Source organism: Diabrotica undecimpunctata, chromosome 7 (assembly GCF_040954645.1).
Source record: "Diabrotica undecimpunctata isolate CICGRU chromosome 7, icDiaUnde3, whole genome shotgun sequence".
In the NCBI taxonomy this organism is placed as follows: Eukaryota; Metazoa; Arthropoda; class Insecta; order Coleoptera; family Chrysomelidae; genus Diabrotica; species Diabrotica undecimpunctata.
Window position 1 is genome coordinate 157,820,813 of NC_092809.1, and position 17,388 is coordinate 157,838,200.

The 17,388-nt window shown below is 36.2% G+C and overlaps 1 protein-coding gene across 1 annotated transcript in view; it reads right to left on the reverse strand.

The window, feature by feature from the left end:
- LOC140447055 (uncharacterized) overlaps positions 1 to 7,678 on the reverse strand; it is a 109,175-nt gene extending 101,497 nt beyond the window's left edge. Inside the window, exon 1 of the mRNA XM_072539639.1 lies at positions 7,514 to 7,678. Within this exon, the coding sequence (XP_072395740.1) occupies positions 7,514 to 7,678 (165 nt within the window). The remainder of the gene's footprint in view (positions 1 to 7,513) is intronic.
- Between the last annotated feature and the right edge of the window lie 9,710 nt (positions 7,679 to 17,388).

Below are 17,388 nucleotides of genomic sequence, written 5' to 3' on the forward strand. Positions count from 1 at the left end.
GGTTAGGATAATTTCCCTCATTGAAGACGGAAGGAGTCAGAGATATGTGGGAAATTTAGTGGGTTTAAAACAGTCGACAGTACCACGAGTGGTAGTAAGGTACCGAGAGACTGGTCTTTATGAAAGACGAGCTGTAACATGTCGGCCAAGAGCAACTACGCATGTGGACAATAGATTTTTAGTCCTTCAGGCTTTGTGTCGAAGACATGTGACTGCAAGTCAAGTTCAACATGACTTAGTCGAGACTCGAAATGTACGTGTGTCTACAGAAACTGTTAGGCACATCTTAAGACAGTCTGGAATTAGGGCCAGAGTAGCTGTTACTGCCCCGAGACTTACAAGGGAACACCGTATAGCACGTCTAACATTTGCAAGAGAGCACGTAAACTGGAATATCGACGACTGGGGTAACATACTCTTTACGGATGAGTCAAGATTTTGTTTATACACTTCGGATCGAAGAGTATCTGTGTGGATAGCAGTGCAATAGCAAAATGTGACCACCGATAAGAATCCGACTATACCAGAACTGCCAAACGACACTGTCAAGATTACAGCATATACAACAGATATATACCGCAAACTGATAAGACATTTACGAGAAGAAGAAATAATTCACCACACTAACCAAATTAAGGAAGAACGCGCCTACAGAGTGGTAAGAAGACACATCCATCACTATATACTCACAATAGATATAACAAAGGAACTAGAAAAAGCCGTCCATAAAGTTCGCAATATAACTAACATTCGACACAGACAAACAAAGGAACACTTATCTTTATTTTTCATACATCTTGAACCCAAAAATAACAACAAAAACATATTCAACCTAGAATTCTTATGTCACATCAAAATAGCAGTCGAGGTACCAAATAAGAGAAACTCATTTATCCAATGCATGCGATGTCAAGCATACGGTTATAGTAAAACATATGACACTAAACCCCATTACTGTGTCAAATTTGGAGGACAACACGATACAAAAGATTGTGAAAAACCTAGAAGCACTCCAACTAAGTGTGCACTATGCAAACAAGATCACCCTGCTAACTATAAGAGCTGTGTAGTCTACAGGGAAACTAGCAGAAAACAGACATATGCAGAAAAGAGGAAACCAACACCCTCGAAGAAGAACATTCAACAGCACACATGTATGTACTGAAACAAATCAGCTAAACACCACTCTACAAAAATATCAAAGAACATATGCAAACGTGACAGCACATCAAACCAACCACGATTCAGAACCTAAAACTAATATAGAGCAACAACTATTAACATTCCAAAACGAGTTCAAGGACGCGTTCTCGCAACTTATAAGTCAAAATAGTATGATACTAAACTTACTAACACAAGTCATTATCCAAAGAAAGTCTTAAACATACTTAGAGTTGCCACCATAAGCAGGAAGTAATTACTTTCTTAAACCTGAATAAAATTGTTGTTCTTCTTATTTTAGAAACCCACTTTACCGATCTAATTACATTCAATATTCCGTTCTATACCACATACAGCACACGCTGGTACAGCGTGTTAGAGCATCCCGATGGTACAGCTCATGGTGGCTCGGCGGTAATCATCCGCAGCTGCACATATCACATCATGTATTGTCGAAATATACAACAGAAAAAATACAAGCAGCAATCGTTCAAGTGAATGCAACGCCATGGCACTTTAACATATCTGCAATGTATAGCGCACCTCGTCACGCAATCTCCACAGATGAATATAAAGCCTTCTTCCAATTACTTGGCAGTAAATTCGTAGCCGGGGGAGACTGGAATGCGAAACACATACGGGCTCAAGACTCACAAAAACAAAAGGTCGTAATCTTCTAAAAGCAATGACCGACAACAACTATGATTTCCACATCAACGGAATCCACACGTACCGGCCGAGTGATCCCAGAAAACTTCCAGATCTACTGGACTACTACATAAGCAAAGAAGTGTCCAGAAACAACTGTCTAATAGAATCCAGCTATGATCTCCCATCAGATCATACACCGGTTATTGTGAGTATTACAGTTATAAACAACCCACCACCTCCTCGACTTACGTCAAAAAACACCAACTGCAGATACAGCTGCTCAATACCTCACCACACGTCTTTTTAGAAAGTACCTTCGTAAGTGAAAACCTTTAAGTGGCTACTTTTCACAAAGGTGGTATGTTTAAGTGACATAATTTTTAGTAGAAGTCACAATTTCCAAGTGTATAATTTTTGTATTAGTATTGCTCCATATTTCATCAAAAAATTACTACATCCAATTTATTAATTTCAAAGATTTCGAGAAAAGCTAAGTTTTTCTGTATTTAAATGTTCTCTCTGCAACATAAAAACTTTGTTTTTGTTTATTTTTAAGCGGTCCTTATAGAATTTATTGTTTTGTAAATCTTCACAATCCTAGATATTTCAGTCATTTCGCAATATCAAATACTTATTTCATGTATTCCTAATGGTCTATCGATTTTTATAAAATTTTAAGTTTCAAGCGAATCAATATAGTGAGTTATACAACTTGAAACATAATTTACGAGAAATAGCTAGAGATATATACCTCGTAACACACTCTACCATCGTAACTTTAATATATTTATAGCTATCTTGGGAGATATTAGAATGTGATTAAATTTTTTTAAAAGCATTTTCGCTGATCCGACGCCTGAACCATATCACTTAACCACTAAAAAATTTATTTTCGAGGCGAATATATTTTATTAAAATACATGTACTTACATTGCTAAAAATTGCTACGTACTACAATATATATACAGGGTACGTCAAACCTCTGGTTTTCTTTTGTTACGGTTAAAGTGTGGAATATAATATATATAAAGAATGTGTATAACAAAAAGATGTGTATTTAATAGGTCTTTAATTTAAAATTATATTCGATTATACAGGGTCAGTCGCAACAACTGAATGAACCAATGTTGTTTTTTTTAAATGTAAAACCCTGTATAATAAAGCATTTTTGATTTTTCTTTTTTAATATAAAGTGTTTATCTAAGGTTTTGCCTAATTCTAAAGTTAATATTTTTAAAAATATTTACATTTTTATTGAGAAAAATGCTCCGAGATTATTGCTGTAAGAAATCTGGTAGTAAATAATACTGAAGAAATTTCTACTTTCATTCGTCAACGTGACAATTGATAATCAGAATTTTATAAAAGATGTAAGCAACTGGGATGTGCTGGAAAACCTTACGCAATATACACAATAAATCACATAAGCCACATGTGAAATGGAATTACTTTAAAGACAAGATGTGCTTCTGCGTTCAAAGTTAAACATAGGCCTCGCATAATTTGTTTCAGTTCTGTTGGTCTTGAGCTTCCTGCAGCCAATTCCCAGCGATTCTTTTGATGTTCGTCGTCTGTCTATCGTGTACGTGGTTTCTTGTGTCTGATGGTGGTATCCACGCTACGCTATAATTCATTGGGTGCATTCCTTGTCCATTCCATTATATTCTGGCCATATGGTTCTCCCACTTCCACTTCAGCTATGCTATGTGCTCTATGACATCTGTGACGTCTGCCCTTCTTCTTATTTCTTTGTTGATATACTTGTATCTGGGAGTCAGTCCACGTAGCGAGCGTTCCATACTTCTTTGTGCTACTCTGATAGGCTACTTTGGGTTGGTTGCTGTGGCCATGGTTAAGAAAAGTGTTTTGGCGCCGTAAATCATGACAGGATCAATATGGGTATATTGATCGATCGTCTTCTTTTTCAAATATTTCAGCATGTTGCCCTTAACGATGTTTAATAGAGCTCCGTATGCGTAGGTAGAAGAGCATTTCGCCTTTGACACTGATTTCTTTGACGTCCCACTCCAATTTTTTTAAAGAATGTTTCAGAACTGCCGTAAACATTTAGGGAGATATCAAGTCCTCTTTGTCTGATTCTTCTTTTGACGAGATACCACTTGTAAAGTTATCGGAAAATGGTCATAGTTATAGAGTGTTACGCAAAAGGATAAAAAGGATGCTTTTAGAAATGCAGTATATGGAAAATTATAAAGGATGCTTATAAAACAATAACGCAGAAAGCAGAGCCTACTGGTACAATGAGGAAATAGATAATCAACATAAAAATTTGTATAAAGAGAGAAAAACCTGAGAATCTACTAAGAAACCTGATCCGTAAATCAAAAAGCGATCAGTGGAATAAACTCTATGAGGAAGAAAAACAAACAGTGTAAGAAGCGAGGTTGTCGTAAAAAAGTAAGGTCTCCTCCAACTCAATGACATACCAATGTAAATCCGAAACAGTTAATAGATGCATTATTTGAAATAAAAGACGGTCATATCGAAAGGTATCTACACCAGAAGATGCTGCACCCTTCACATTCAAGGAATTGCAAGATACCTTCACAGTTCTGAAAAATGGAAAATCTCCTGGACTACATGGAATTCTATAAGCTGTTAAGTGGTGGCGCAAATAAATTACACAAACCACAAAAAGTAGCAAAGGTAATCTTGCTTGCTAAAAAAAGACAAAGAACCAGCCCAGATGAAATTAGATAGGCCAATTGTGCTACAGTATATTTTCGGCAAACTACTGAAGTCCCTTATCAGGAAAAGACTCGTGGAAAAATTAGAGGATAAGAAAGTTATAAGCAACGGGGCAATATGGTTTCCGAAATGTAGGTCTACAGTTCATGCCCTAAACAAGATTAAGTCGATATTGGACCAATGTCCAATATGAAAAAGAGTTCAATAGCGCCGACTTGGGAGTAATATCCATTTATTTAAAAAGAAAAGGCCTATCTAAATATTTTAGTAATATGGTAAATGACTGATTGAAAGAAATTGAACCTTACACGGAGAAGAAACAGATCACATAAAAATACTACGTGGAGTTAGACAGGGATGTATCCTATCGCCGTTGATATTTAATATGTACTCAGAGAAAATTTTTAACGAGGCTCTTTACGAAATAGACTAAGGCATCCTTCTAAATGGTGAAAGAGTAAACAATGTCAGATATACCGACGACACCATGGTGATAGCAGATAGTTTAGAGGGACTTCAGAGGCTAATGGACAGAATAAACGAGTACAGTCAACAGTACGGACTAAACATTAATACCCACAAAACGAAACAAATGATTATCAGCAAGGAGAATATAAATGGGGCTATAAATACATTAATGGGACGCAGATAGAGCGAGTAAAACAGTACTGCTACCTGGGAACTATTATAAACGAACAGTGGAGCAATGTACAGGAAATAAAGTGCCGCATAGGAAAGGCAAGAACGGTCTTTAACAAAATGAGCGCCATCTTCAAAAGTCACAACATATCCCTAGATACAACAATGAGACATTTGAGATGCTATGTTTTCTCTGTGTTGTTATACGGGGCGGAGGCATGGACGCTTACAGACACCACTATTAAAAAACTTGAAGCATTTGAAATGTGGCTTTATAGAAGAATGCTGAGAATATCATGGACAGCAAGGATCACGAACAAGGAAGTTCTAGAAAAAATGAAGAAGGAACCAGAGATTGTGTTTACGATCAAACGCATAAAATTGCAATATTTGGGACACGTTATGAGAAATCAGCACCGTTACTCCCTACTGCAGTCTATATTGCAAGGTAAAGTCAAAGGTAAGCGTGGACACGGTAGAAGGAGAATATCATGGCTGCGGAATTTAAGAACTTGGTTTAAGAAAACCACAACGGAGCTGTTTCGAGCCGCAGCAAGCAAGGTCATGATTGCCAATATGATTTCCAATATTCGAAACGGATAGGAACCAGAAGAAGAAGAAGAACCTTACACAAAGGTAGCGTCAACGCAGGTATTCTGCAGAGATCAGTTCTCGGACCCACCTTATGGAACCTTCTTTATTATGGCGTGCTAAGTGTGGGTCTACCAACGGGATCGATGATACTAGCTTATTCTAACCAATTGGTACTTATATTGTCGACTAAGGATAATAGACCACCTATAGATAGATAATAATGCCACCTATGAAGGTAAATGCATGAATGAATAGAATTATCGAGTAGATGACGTCCTAAAAGCTTCAGATGGCGCCACATAAGAGTAAAGTAATTATAATGAAGGGTCACAGAAATAGATGACCGATTTTCACCTAGAGGTCTTTAAGATTCCTGCGAAAAAGAGCTGAAATACCTAGGGATAACCTAATAATAAAAGTCTTTATCCCTGACTTACTTCTGTGATTCTATTCATTAACTCCTGGAGCACCGTGTCGTCCACGTATTTGATATTGATACATTATCCATTAATTCTGATCCAAAACTGATTTTTGTATGAATTTTCTAGCCACTCCCGTGGGGAGCAAGCAATAGCCAACCACACTACCTTAGGAAAAAAATCAGCAACCACCTATACTACCTTAAATGCACTGACGCACAGAATATAATTTGCAAGCCATTTACCAACATGGGGACAAAATGATTGCTTTAATCTAGATCAACAACCCCTCTTAGCCCAACCAACAACCACCGACAGCGGCTAACTTCCACAAAGATCGGAACCCTTCCTGGAGAACTGAACGATTCCTTCAGAACGAACTAAAGATGAGTACTTTTTTATACTTAAATTATTTTATACCGGCAACCGGCAGAATCTTTAAGTCTCAGTTCAAAAATTTATTTTTGTTTCACATTCATAATAATATGAATTCTGTTTATTATTATTTAATAAATATATATACCTTTACTATGACTTCGTAAGTTTTTTTTTCATTTTCTGTACCTTTCTGGGATTGGTGTGGGGAGAGAATGAACAGGGAACGAACCCAGGGCTGAGCAGTCGGGCAGAGCACCATTCTGATGGATGGAACGGTGGGCGTTTTTCTCTTGAATATCCTTAGGGATATTCGAAGAATTTCTCCCCTCGTTTCTTCCAGCAGTGTGGTGATGCGTAAAGTCCTGGTCTTAATACGAATAGACGTTACACTGGTTTCAAACATGAGGTAGAAATGTTCGGATTTTTACTTTTTGCTTTAAATTAGTTATTTATATTAGTGCTGTATTGTAGAATACCTCTAAAGATAGCTAGAAAATAAATGTTCCTACACAAAGAAAAATACTTTTGTTCCATTCTTAGAAATTCAAAATATGTATGCTAAGTAAAATTGAGTATACCTATTATAAGTATATCTAGTCTAAACAAAATTGAATAAAAAGATAAATGATCTTTTGCCATATTTTTTACTTCACTTTTTTATACTTCCTATGATATTAGTAGTCTTTAGAAATGAAAATACAATGTACTCAAATAACAATTTCCCACCGATTACTATGGCTGGTTAAGTTTCAGTCAGATTATTATTAATGATGGTATTGATTCAATTATGGTACATAATAAGTTTCGCTTTCAAAACGAAATTTACCTATTTTCAACGGGGAAATTTAATTGTAGCTAGTAAGGTCAAAATATCAAATAAAGAATATTGATGTAACAGCTTAAAGTAGAACAGTAAATGAAAAATTTATATAAAAAAGCGTTTTATTAAATGTAATACTTACGATTTTATTGTTTAAATGTAGCAACTCTCTTTCAGCAAGGCGTCTTGTGGCATTCTCCTTTCGTTTTCTTTTATACTGATTGTACTTATAGAATAAATACATTCCAGGAAGAGCTAAAACCACGAATGGTTTCATTAAGGGATTTGGCTTCTGACCTTGCGGCATACTGGAAACTGAAATAAAGATAAAATAATCCACTGTAACATTCAGTGTACATTCAATGTATAATGTTAATGGTACCAATGCAGATTAATTGATTAGTTTAGAGCAGCAAGCTAAAAAATAGAAATAACCATTATGATTGCCAACCTCCGTAGGGAGATGTCATTCCAAGAAGAAGACTGTATAATATCTTTAGATTGTTAATTATAAACTGCACAATAAAAGAATAATAAAAGAAGTATGTATTTTGGAACTATTTTCTGGTAACACTTGTGTTCAATTTTTTACGAGCGCAAAATCACGTCAATTTTCATTTTATTGGGTACATTCCAATCAGTATATAAAATTTCATTTCCCAGTTGCCTGACACTTCCACTGCTTGTATCGGATATGCTACTACGACAAAGTAGGAGTAAGTAGAACATCGCTACTGATCCTTTAAATATAGGTGATGTTGTACTAATCAAAGATGAAGAGACTCTCCCACTCCTTTGGCCTCTGGCAGAATTCAACGAATTGCTCCAAGGTAAAAATTCTCTTGCTCAAACAGGTGTATCCACACCTAAAAGCATATACCTTAAGTTAATAAAAAAAGTAGCTAGGTTACTCTTTTACCAATAAGGACACGTTGAGCCAAATATATAGTTTCGTTAGACTTTAATTTCTCTAGATTTAAAATAGTTCTTAGTTATCTTGGTTTAAACAACAATGTCCCTAATGTATACGATAATGTTCTCGAAGTAACTATTTGATACCCTATCCCAGTGGCGTAACTCTTCTCAACCGCTTCCAGTATGTTCAATTTTTAACATGCAAAAAATCATGTCAATTTTTCGCTGTATTAATTCCCATCATTCTTCACTTCAATTATACAATCATTATCCGACTCCAATAGCAAAAGCAACATCCCGATAGCTATGAAACGAAAGATATTTGACCAATGCGTTCTTCCTATTATGACATAAGGAGCAGAAACTCTCACGATCACAAAAACAACAGCACTAAAAATGCGAGTGGCACAAAGGCGCAGGGAAAGATCAATTCTCGGCGTGACAAAAAAAGACAAAATAAGGAATCAAGACTTAAGGAAAAGAACAGGTATCAGTGATGTCGTCAAACGTATAGCCAAGCTGAAATGAAATTGGGCAGGTCATATAGCGAGACTGAAAGACACGAGATGGACCAGAAAACTAATTGACTGGCGCCCACGAAAAGACAAACGCAGCAGAAGACGACCACCAACACGCTGGATGGACGACATTAGACGAATATCCAACAAATGGCAACAAGAAGCACAGAACTGTGAAGAGTGGAGAAAAATGGGAGACACCTATGTCCACCAGTGGACAGAAGAGGTTGCATGATGATGATGATAATTCTACTCCAACCACTTTTAAATCCCACTTCAACCCCACTCCTTTAGAAATACAGATAGTTGTAAAATAACAAACGAAAAAGACTCTCTCTCACCTGCTGAGTTTCGTTAGCAGCAGACGTACTCTCTCTTCCCTGTTGTTTATCGTTAGCAACACACGTAATCTCTCTACTGTTAACTGCCGCTAACAAAAGACATTCTCCCTCTCCCTAAAGACAGCTTCTCCATACGAAGAACAACCGCGAGTGAAAGCCTGTAAATTCCGTAAATTTTTGTACATATTGCATCGAATAACTTAATAGACCCAAAAAGATATTTGGTGCATAATCGTAATATACTTAAACTCCAAAATGTCAGTAGTATAGTACAATAAATTGAGAACTGTGACGCATACATGTAAGAGAATCTACTAATTTTACAAGAAGAAAATTATGTACTTCGTTTACTAATTCTTCTTCTTAAGGTGCCATGCATTTCTGCGTAGGCGTCCACCGTACATCGTCTTGTCAGGTGAGATGTTAAATATTCTGGATTAAATAATTCTGTTTTTAGCAGCATTGCGAAGCATTTCATAGCTGTGGATTCCTGTCCATTGTCGAATATTGCGCAGCCATGACATTTTTTTACGTCCGAGACCTCTCCTACCCTCTATTTTCCCTTCGAGTATCAGTTGCTGAAAAGTGTATCGTTCTCCTCGTATAATGTGCCCCAAGTATGCAGTCTTCTTACTTTTTACATAATTAAAAAGTTCCCTATCCTGTAAGCCCGCTCTTCTGAGTACTTCCTCATTTCTGACCCTGTCCGTCCATGATATTCTGAGCATTCGACGCAGGCACCACATTTCGAACACTTCAAGTTTGTTAATGGAACTGGCCTTTAACGTTCATGCTTCCATTCCATACAGGAGAACAGGCCACACGTAACACTTAAGCATCTTGTATCGGAGGTTGAAGTCCAATTTGCGATCAGTCAGAAACTTACGAAGTCTCAAAAAAGCATTTCTGGCTTGTTCAACTCTGCTCTTTATTTCATTCTCGGGGTCCCAACCCTCATTCAGCAAACATCCCAAGTATTTGAATTGCCTGACTTGTTCGATTTCTTCTCCAGAGACATATATCTTTGCGTTGGGGTAATCATTTCTACTTATAATCATTGATTTTGTCTTCTTGATATTTATTTTCAAACCCCGAGCTTCACTTGCAAGAGTTAGATCATTCAAAAGGCATTGAAGATCTTCGATGTTATCTGCCACTATGGCTGTATCATCGGCATACCTGATGTTATTAATAAATGTGCCGTTAACTTTAATACCCTTATTAGAGTCTTCCACTGCTTCTGCGAAGGCTTTTTCTACGTATAAATTGAACAGCATTGGAGACAGTATACAACCTTGCCTTACTCCTTTTTTAATGGAGAAATCTTCTGTTTCGTTGGAATTTTGAAGACGTACTGTTGCTGTCTGATTCCAATACAGATTGGCAATGATTCTTATATCCTTTGCATCCAATCCCAACTCTTGTAGGTATTTTATCATCAATTCATGTTTTACATTATCGAATGCTTTCTCGTAATCGATGAAACAGATAAAAACATCCTTTCTTTGATCTAAACAATTCTGTATCAATGTTTGCATACTAAAGATCGCTTCTCTCGTGCCAAGTCCATTTTTGAAACCAAACTGACTCCATCCACTGACCTCTTCACATTTCTTAAACAATCTAGTGTGAAGTATTCTCAGGAAAAGTTTCAAAAAGTGACTCATTAGGCTTATTAGTCGGTGGTCCTTGCAGAAGTTCGCACGTGGTGTTTTTGGTAGGGCGATAAATGTAGATCGAAGCCAATCTTTTGGAATCTGGCCCGTATCGTAGATGTCGTTAAAGAGCTTGACAATAATGTCTACGTTTACTAATAAGTAAATCAAAATAATATGGGTTTAGAGTATACTATTAATTATATAACAGCTGTGTTTATATTTTAGTTATATGTGGTCCTTTAGAGTAAGCAAGAGGTAATAACAGAGATAGTCATGATGCGTTTTAGCAAACTAAAATTTGGCCAGCACAAATTGTCCGAATCAGTGGCGTTTCATAAAAGCATATTAAAAGTCCTGACTTCATCGAAAATTAAATGTGGTTGAGAAATTTATTTTAAAAAATAAAAATAGGTAGATAACAACGTTTTTTTCTACTCATCTATTTGGATAGTTAATTACTAAAAAAACAAATATAGCGATTGTTGGTAAAAACGATTTTATTTATAACTTTTATAATTCAATTCTTTAGGCGTAAACACCGACAAGTGGGTATCTATGCAGGGAGTAACACTGGCAGCATAAATCTCTTGCTGTACTGCCCATCCATAGATATATCTGATACACCTTTTTTTGATATCTTTTCTGGGCCGGGTTTGAACCATCGATCTACTAGATCAGTGTTTTCAATATTTCTGATTTCGCGACCCCTTTACAGTTTGAAATATTCTGGCGATCACCATGTGTCATAGAAAGCCAAAAAAATAATTTAATTAAAAGACTACATACGCTAGGTAATGATTAATTCCTATTTTGGTACATTTACCTGATGTTACCACACCACGGTGAGCAACACGTGAAGGTCTTTTTTCACTTAATATACTAATACAAAGATGCCTGGACGTCAATCAAGATATATACGCATGTTTTATTGACTATAATAAAGCATTCGATAAAGTACGACATAAACAATTAATGAATGTCCTGAAATCAAAGAAGATTGACTACAACGACCTCAGGATCATATCAAATTTATATTATAAACAGCGAGCAAAAGTACGTGTTAACGAACAGCTGTCAAAAGAAATTAAAATTAGATGTGGAGTAAGACAGGGATGCGTATTGTCGCCAATTATTTTTAACGCCTACTCCGAAGAGGTCCTGAAAAAGCTCTTGAAGGTGAAACAGCTGGAATATAGGTAAATGGAGTTCCCATTAACAGCATTAGATATGCGGACGACACTGTGATCTTAGCCGAAAACATTGAAGATCTTCAGAGACTGGTGACCAGAATAGCAGAGTATGGAAAAGAATATGGTCTAACAATGAATGTTAAGAAGACAAAATTTATGAGAATATAAAAAACCCAAAGAAATAACGAGAATCTTCTAATAAACGGAACCAACGTCGAACAAGTGGACAAATATGCATACCTGGGAACAATGATTAACTCAAATCAAAATACGAATAGAAAAGGCTAAAGCAAATTTCAACAAAATGAGAAGAGTGCTATATAACAAGATTTAAAAATGGAACTAAGAGTTAGGTTGGCGAGGTGCTATGCTTTTTCGACTTTATTTTATGGAATGGAATCTTGGACTTTGAATGCGACATCAATGAAAAAACTGAAATCATTTGAGCTTTGGGTGTACAGGAGAATTCTGAAGATATCATGGACAGAACACGTCACAAACAAAGAGGTTCTGGGAAGGACGAATAAAGAAATGGAAATTTTAAATACAGTAAAAACAAGAAAATTAGAATATCTCAGACATGTTACACGTGGAGAGAAATACACATGGCTCCAACTGATTATGCAGGGAAACATCCAAGGAAAGAGAAGCATAGGGAGGCGTAGAATGTCATGGCTGCGCTACCTGAGAGAGTGGTGCGGATGTACATCAAATGAACTTTTCAGAGCACCGTCTCAAAAGTCCGAATAGCTATGATAATTGCCGACCTCCGCCGCGGAGATGGCACTTGAAGAAGAAGAACCCACTGCATTGTCGTTGAGGCGACAGTAAGCGTTCCTTCTGCCGCCACCCGCAGTGTTCTTTTGTTTCAACTCTCATCTCACTCAATTAAGCGCAGTTAATGATGAGTAAGGACGTCATTCTTTTGTTTTTTCGCTTGCTACGCGCCTTTGTAAAATGGATAAATTTCTCAAAAGATCACAGTCTTTAACAACTGGTACGAGTGTCAATAGCGGTGGTGCTAAATAAGACAATGGAAAAAATAGACATTACGATGAGATTTATTTAAAATACTGGTAAAAATTACAGTCATAAAAAAAACCTCAATATTTAATTTGCGGCGATGTTTTTGTTTTATCACCTGAGAGTATTAAATCGTCAAAGCTTATGCGGTACCTCACAACTAAGCATCAAAAAGAAGCTGACACGCCGTTGAATTTCTTTGAATGAAAGTTAAAAGCTTTTAGTCAGCAGGAAAATACTATAATTCAGGTAAGTAATAATATAATAATGATTTCCTAGACTCCACGAAGTGTTATTAAGACCCTCAATGCACTTAAGCGATAACCTTTTTCTTCTTATTTTTTCATTTAGCGTCTCTTGTGGAGGTTGCTGATCAACATGGCTATTTGCACTTTTGAAACTGCTGCGCGGAATACTTCGACCGATGTCATTCCTATCTATTCACCAAGGTTACCTAGCCAAGAAATTCTAATGCAGACCACGCTTTTTTGTCTAGCCATTTTTCCTTACATTATAAGCTAAATAAATTCATATCTTGTGCATTTAGAGACGTGACGAAGGATCTTTAAAAATACAATTTCATGTTCAATATTGAGTCTTTCTAGCACTGCCTGATTTGTGACTCTATCCATCCAGGACACTGAGAATTCGTCTGTACATCCACATTTTAAAGAAAAAACATAACACCTAACCATTCCGCTTTTTAGAGTCATAGAGATAGATGGTGTTACCAACAGCTTTTTCATTTTGATGAACGTGAACGTGAACATGAACGAGTTTCTTCAGAATGTTGGTTTTTCTCGTTGACGAGAGCTCCAAGATATTTGTACCGCGAAACTAACTCAATGACCTATCCATTCAGTATTCACTTAGAGACTATTCGCTTTTATATTGTTTGTTTTATTTTCAGGCATTCAGTGTCAACGAATTAACATTATTGTTAATAAGGCGGCATATCGAGTTGCTAAAGCAGGGGAACCACATACAATTGCCAAAAATATTATTTTGCCAGCAGCACGTGATATGGTTGAAATTATGGCCAATAAGCAGGAGGCAAACAAATTAAAAAACATACCACTTTCTGTCAATAATATTTTACGCAGAATAAATGATATGGCCAAGGATATTCAAGAACAAGTAATCAAAAAATTAAAGAACAGCCAACATTTTGCTTTGCAGTTTAACGATCTACAGATGTTTCCGAATGTGCACAGTTTGTATTATTTGTATCACGGAAAAATCTCATTTTACAAAGCACTATCTGCAAACACTATTGGCTGGTGTTTGTAGATATGTTTTTAGAAAACACTTGCGACTACAATATTGATTGTAAAAAATGTTTCGCTATGACGATGGTGCTAAAGCTATGACTGGCAAATATATCGGACTTATTGCACAATTAAAATCGATAATGCCAAACACATCTTTGACATACTGTTTTCTTCATCGACAGACTCTAGCTGCTAAGGTAGTATCTTCTGACTTCTGATTTTAATGACGTGCTTAAGGAGATAATAAAAATTGTGAATTCTTTTAAAGGTAAAAATTTGCAAACTGGGCTATTCAGAATCTATTATGAAGATATGAGCTTGCTTCATCAAAATCTTCTTTATCACACAGAGGTCAGGTCGCTATCCAAAGAAAAGATATTGGCAAGAGTTCCGAAGCTGAGAGCTGAATTGTTAATGTTCTTACAAGATGAAAGGATGTGCTTGTTCAGTTTTCTTAAAGTGTATCTAATTCTAATGCTATTTTTGAAACGATAATCAAATCATTTCTTAAATAGAGTCTATTTCTCTTGTTAGTTTTAATGTCTACCATTGAAACATCAGTTCACACAAGTATAAAGTAGCGAATTGCACTAATAATTTAAGAGCTTCGCTTGTCAGCTCTGGATATTAGTGTTTTCTTTTTATTCAAATTCATATTTCGTATATTCTGTCAATGTCTTCGTTAGCATCAAATTTGAGCATGTGTTGCGTGTTTTGACCTGCAAAAGGTATTAGTTACCCCTCAATCAGAAGTAAGTACATTTTATTATAAAAGTAAAATTGCAACCTATACGACATAGGTAACAATACGTATACGACATAGGTAACAATAATGGATTCTGTTATGTTTTTTATGAAGGGGTGGCGAGACGTAGACCAAATGAAATTAGTGGTTGCTCGTTAGACTTTCTGAGGACACAAAAAACTAAAGGGGTTAAAAGTGCCATCTTATACTCCGACAATTGTGGGGGGCAAAAAACCGTTTTATTTTCTCCATGTTTGCATATGCAAAATTCTCAACATAAAGATAACACACAGGTTTTTGAAGAAGGGGCATACTCAGAATAATAATAGGAACAAGTTATATCAAATATTGCAGAGCTTTAATATCTCTCAAAAATACATCCGACTGGTAAAAACAACAATGGATTCGTCAATAGCAACTGTCAGAGTCCAAAATGAGCTCACTGAAAACTTTACGATAGTCCAAGGATTAAAGCAAGGAGACGGGTTGGCACCGACACTATTCAACCTGACCTTGGAATATGTGATAACACAGCTGAATATAGGAAGAGGTAATCTCCTAACAAATAAATCAATACAGATTGCCTCCTATGCCGAAGATATCAGCATCATGTCTCGCAGAACAGAAGAGGTGGCAGAAATATATTCACAATTAAAAACAAAGGCAAAAGAGACCGGACTAGAAATAAATATTCAAAACACAAAAAAGTTAATACAGGCAAGAGCTAAGGGAAACAGACGCACAGTTGAATTAGAGGACGATATTGAAACGGTAGAAAGTTTCACATATTTAGGAGTTGCATTAAACACGGATGGAACAGAAGAACCAAAAATCAAAAGAAGAATAGTAAAGGGAAACAAAGCTTATTTTTCACACGATCATGTGTTTCGCTTCAAAAACACACACTGGAGATCGAAAATCAGGGTCTACAAATCTATTATCAGACCAATAGTGTGTTATGCATGCGAGACATGAGTGATGACAGAAGAGACAAAAAGAAAACTGAAAGTCTTCGAAAGAAAAGTCCTAAGAAAGATATTTGGATCTTTTAACGAAAACGGAATATGGAGATCCAGGTATAACCATGAACTCTACCAACTGTTCAAAGAGACACTGATCTCAGAATTCTTTAAACTTCAGAGACTTCGCTGAGCTGATCATGTAGTAAGAATGGAGACAGAAAGATTGCCGAAAAGAGCCCTAGATAGTAAAATGCAGGGCGCAAGCCCAAAAGGAAGGCCACGGAAAAGATGGGAGGATGAAGTGGCAGTGGACGCGCAAAATTTGCTAGACGTGAGAACCTGGAGAAGGTCGGCGCGGGACGAACAAGGTTGGAGGCATAGTTTGGAGGAGGCCAAGGCCCGATTTGGGCTGTAGCGTTATTGGAGATAGAGAGAGAGCATACTCAGAATGAAGGAGATAGTATGCATGCAATAATAGAGACAGCTAAAAAGCGACAGGGTGTTGTCTATACTCCCAGTCAATGGACCACATTAATAAAAATGGCAAAAGTAACTGACCAACTCTACACAGTAAAAAATGTCCCAAGCAGACTTTGTAAAATATTCTGACATGGTAAAAAATCAGAACTGGAGAATGGTCGAAACTTTTAATCCAGTAAAATATAATAAAATGCGGGAATTGTCATGGCTACCAGAAGAACCTAATATTGTTCAATTTAAATAGGATTTTGCAGAAACCTCAAGAATTCTATGTCTAAAAAAATATAGGCCTAGTTAACTTCAAACTTAATCCACTGAGTTGCCGAAACTTTATACTTCTTCGCTACCTGTTAATAGTAAGAAATTGAAAGGTTTATTAGAGCTATGCAGATGTGATCCACCTGCAATTCCTCGTTTGTACCATAACTTCTTTTTTCTTTACAGTCAAAGGAGGAAACACAGACGAAGAATGATTTACATCAAGACTCTAAAAGTTCTAGTAGCAGCGAATCTGAAGAAGATGACTTTAAGTAGAAATAAATGTAACCTATTTTGTGAAATTTAAGATATAATTATAAAGTTCGTATTAAAATGTTTCTTTCAAAATGATCGTATGTCATTTTTTTCCTAAATTGTTCCGACAAAAATGTAGTAACTCATATAAAAAAAGAGAATATATTAAGAAAAAATATAATTGCTTAGTGATCAATTTTCTGAACAGCATAACTACAAAAGTTTTTTAATATTGTTCTGAAGCTATTTTCTTGTGACATTTTAAATTAATTACTATTTAAATGGGAATAAGCCACAATCAAAGGTTAAAATACGTTTATTGACGTTTCAATTTCCACTTCGGAAATCGTTCTCAAAATACAAACATTAGTCAAACTAGAATGCGAATTTTGAGAGGCTCC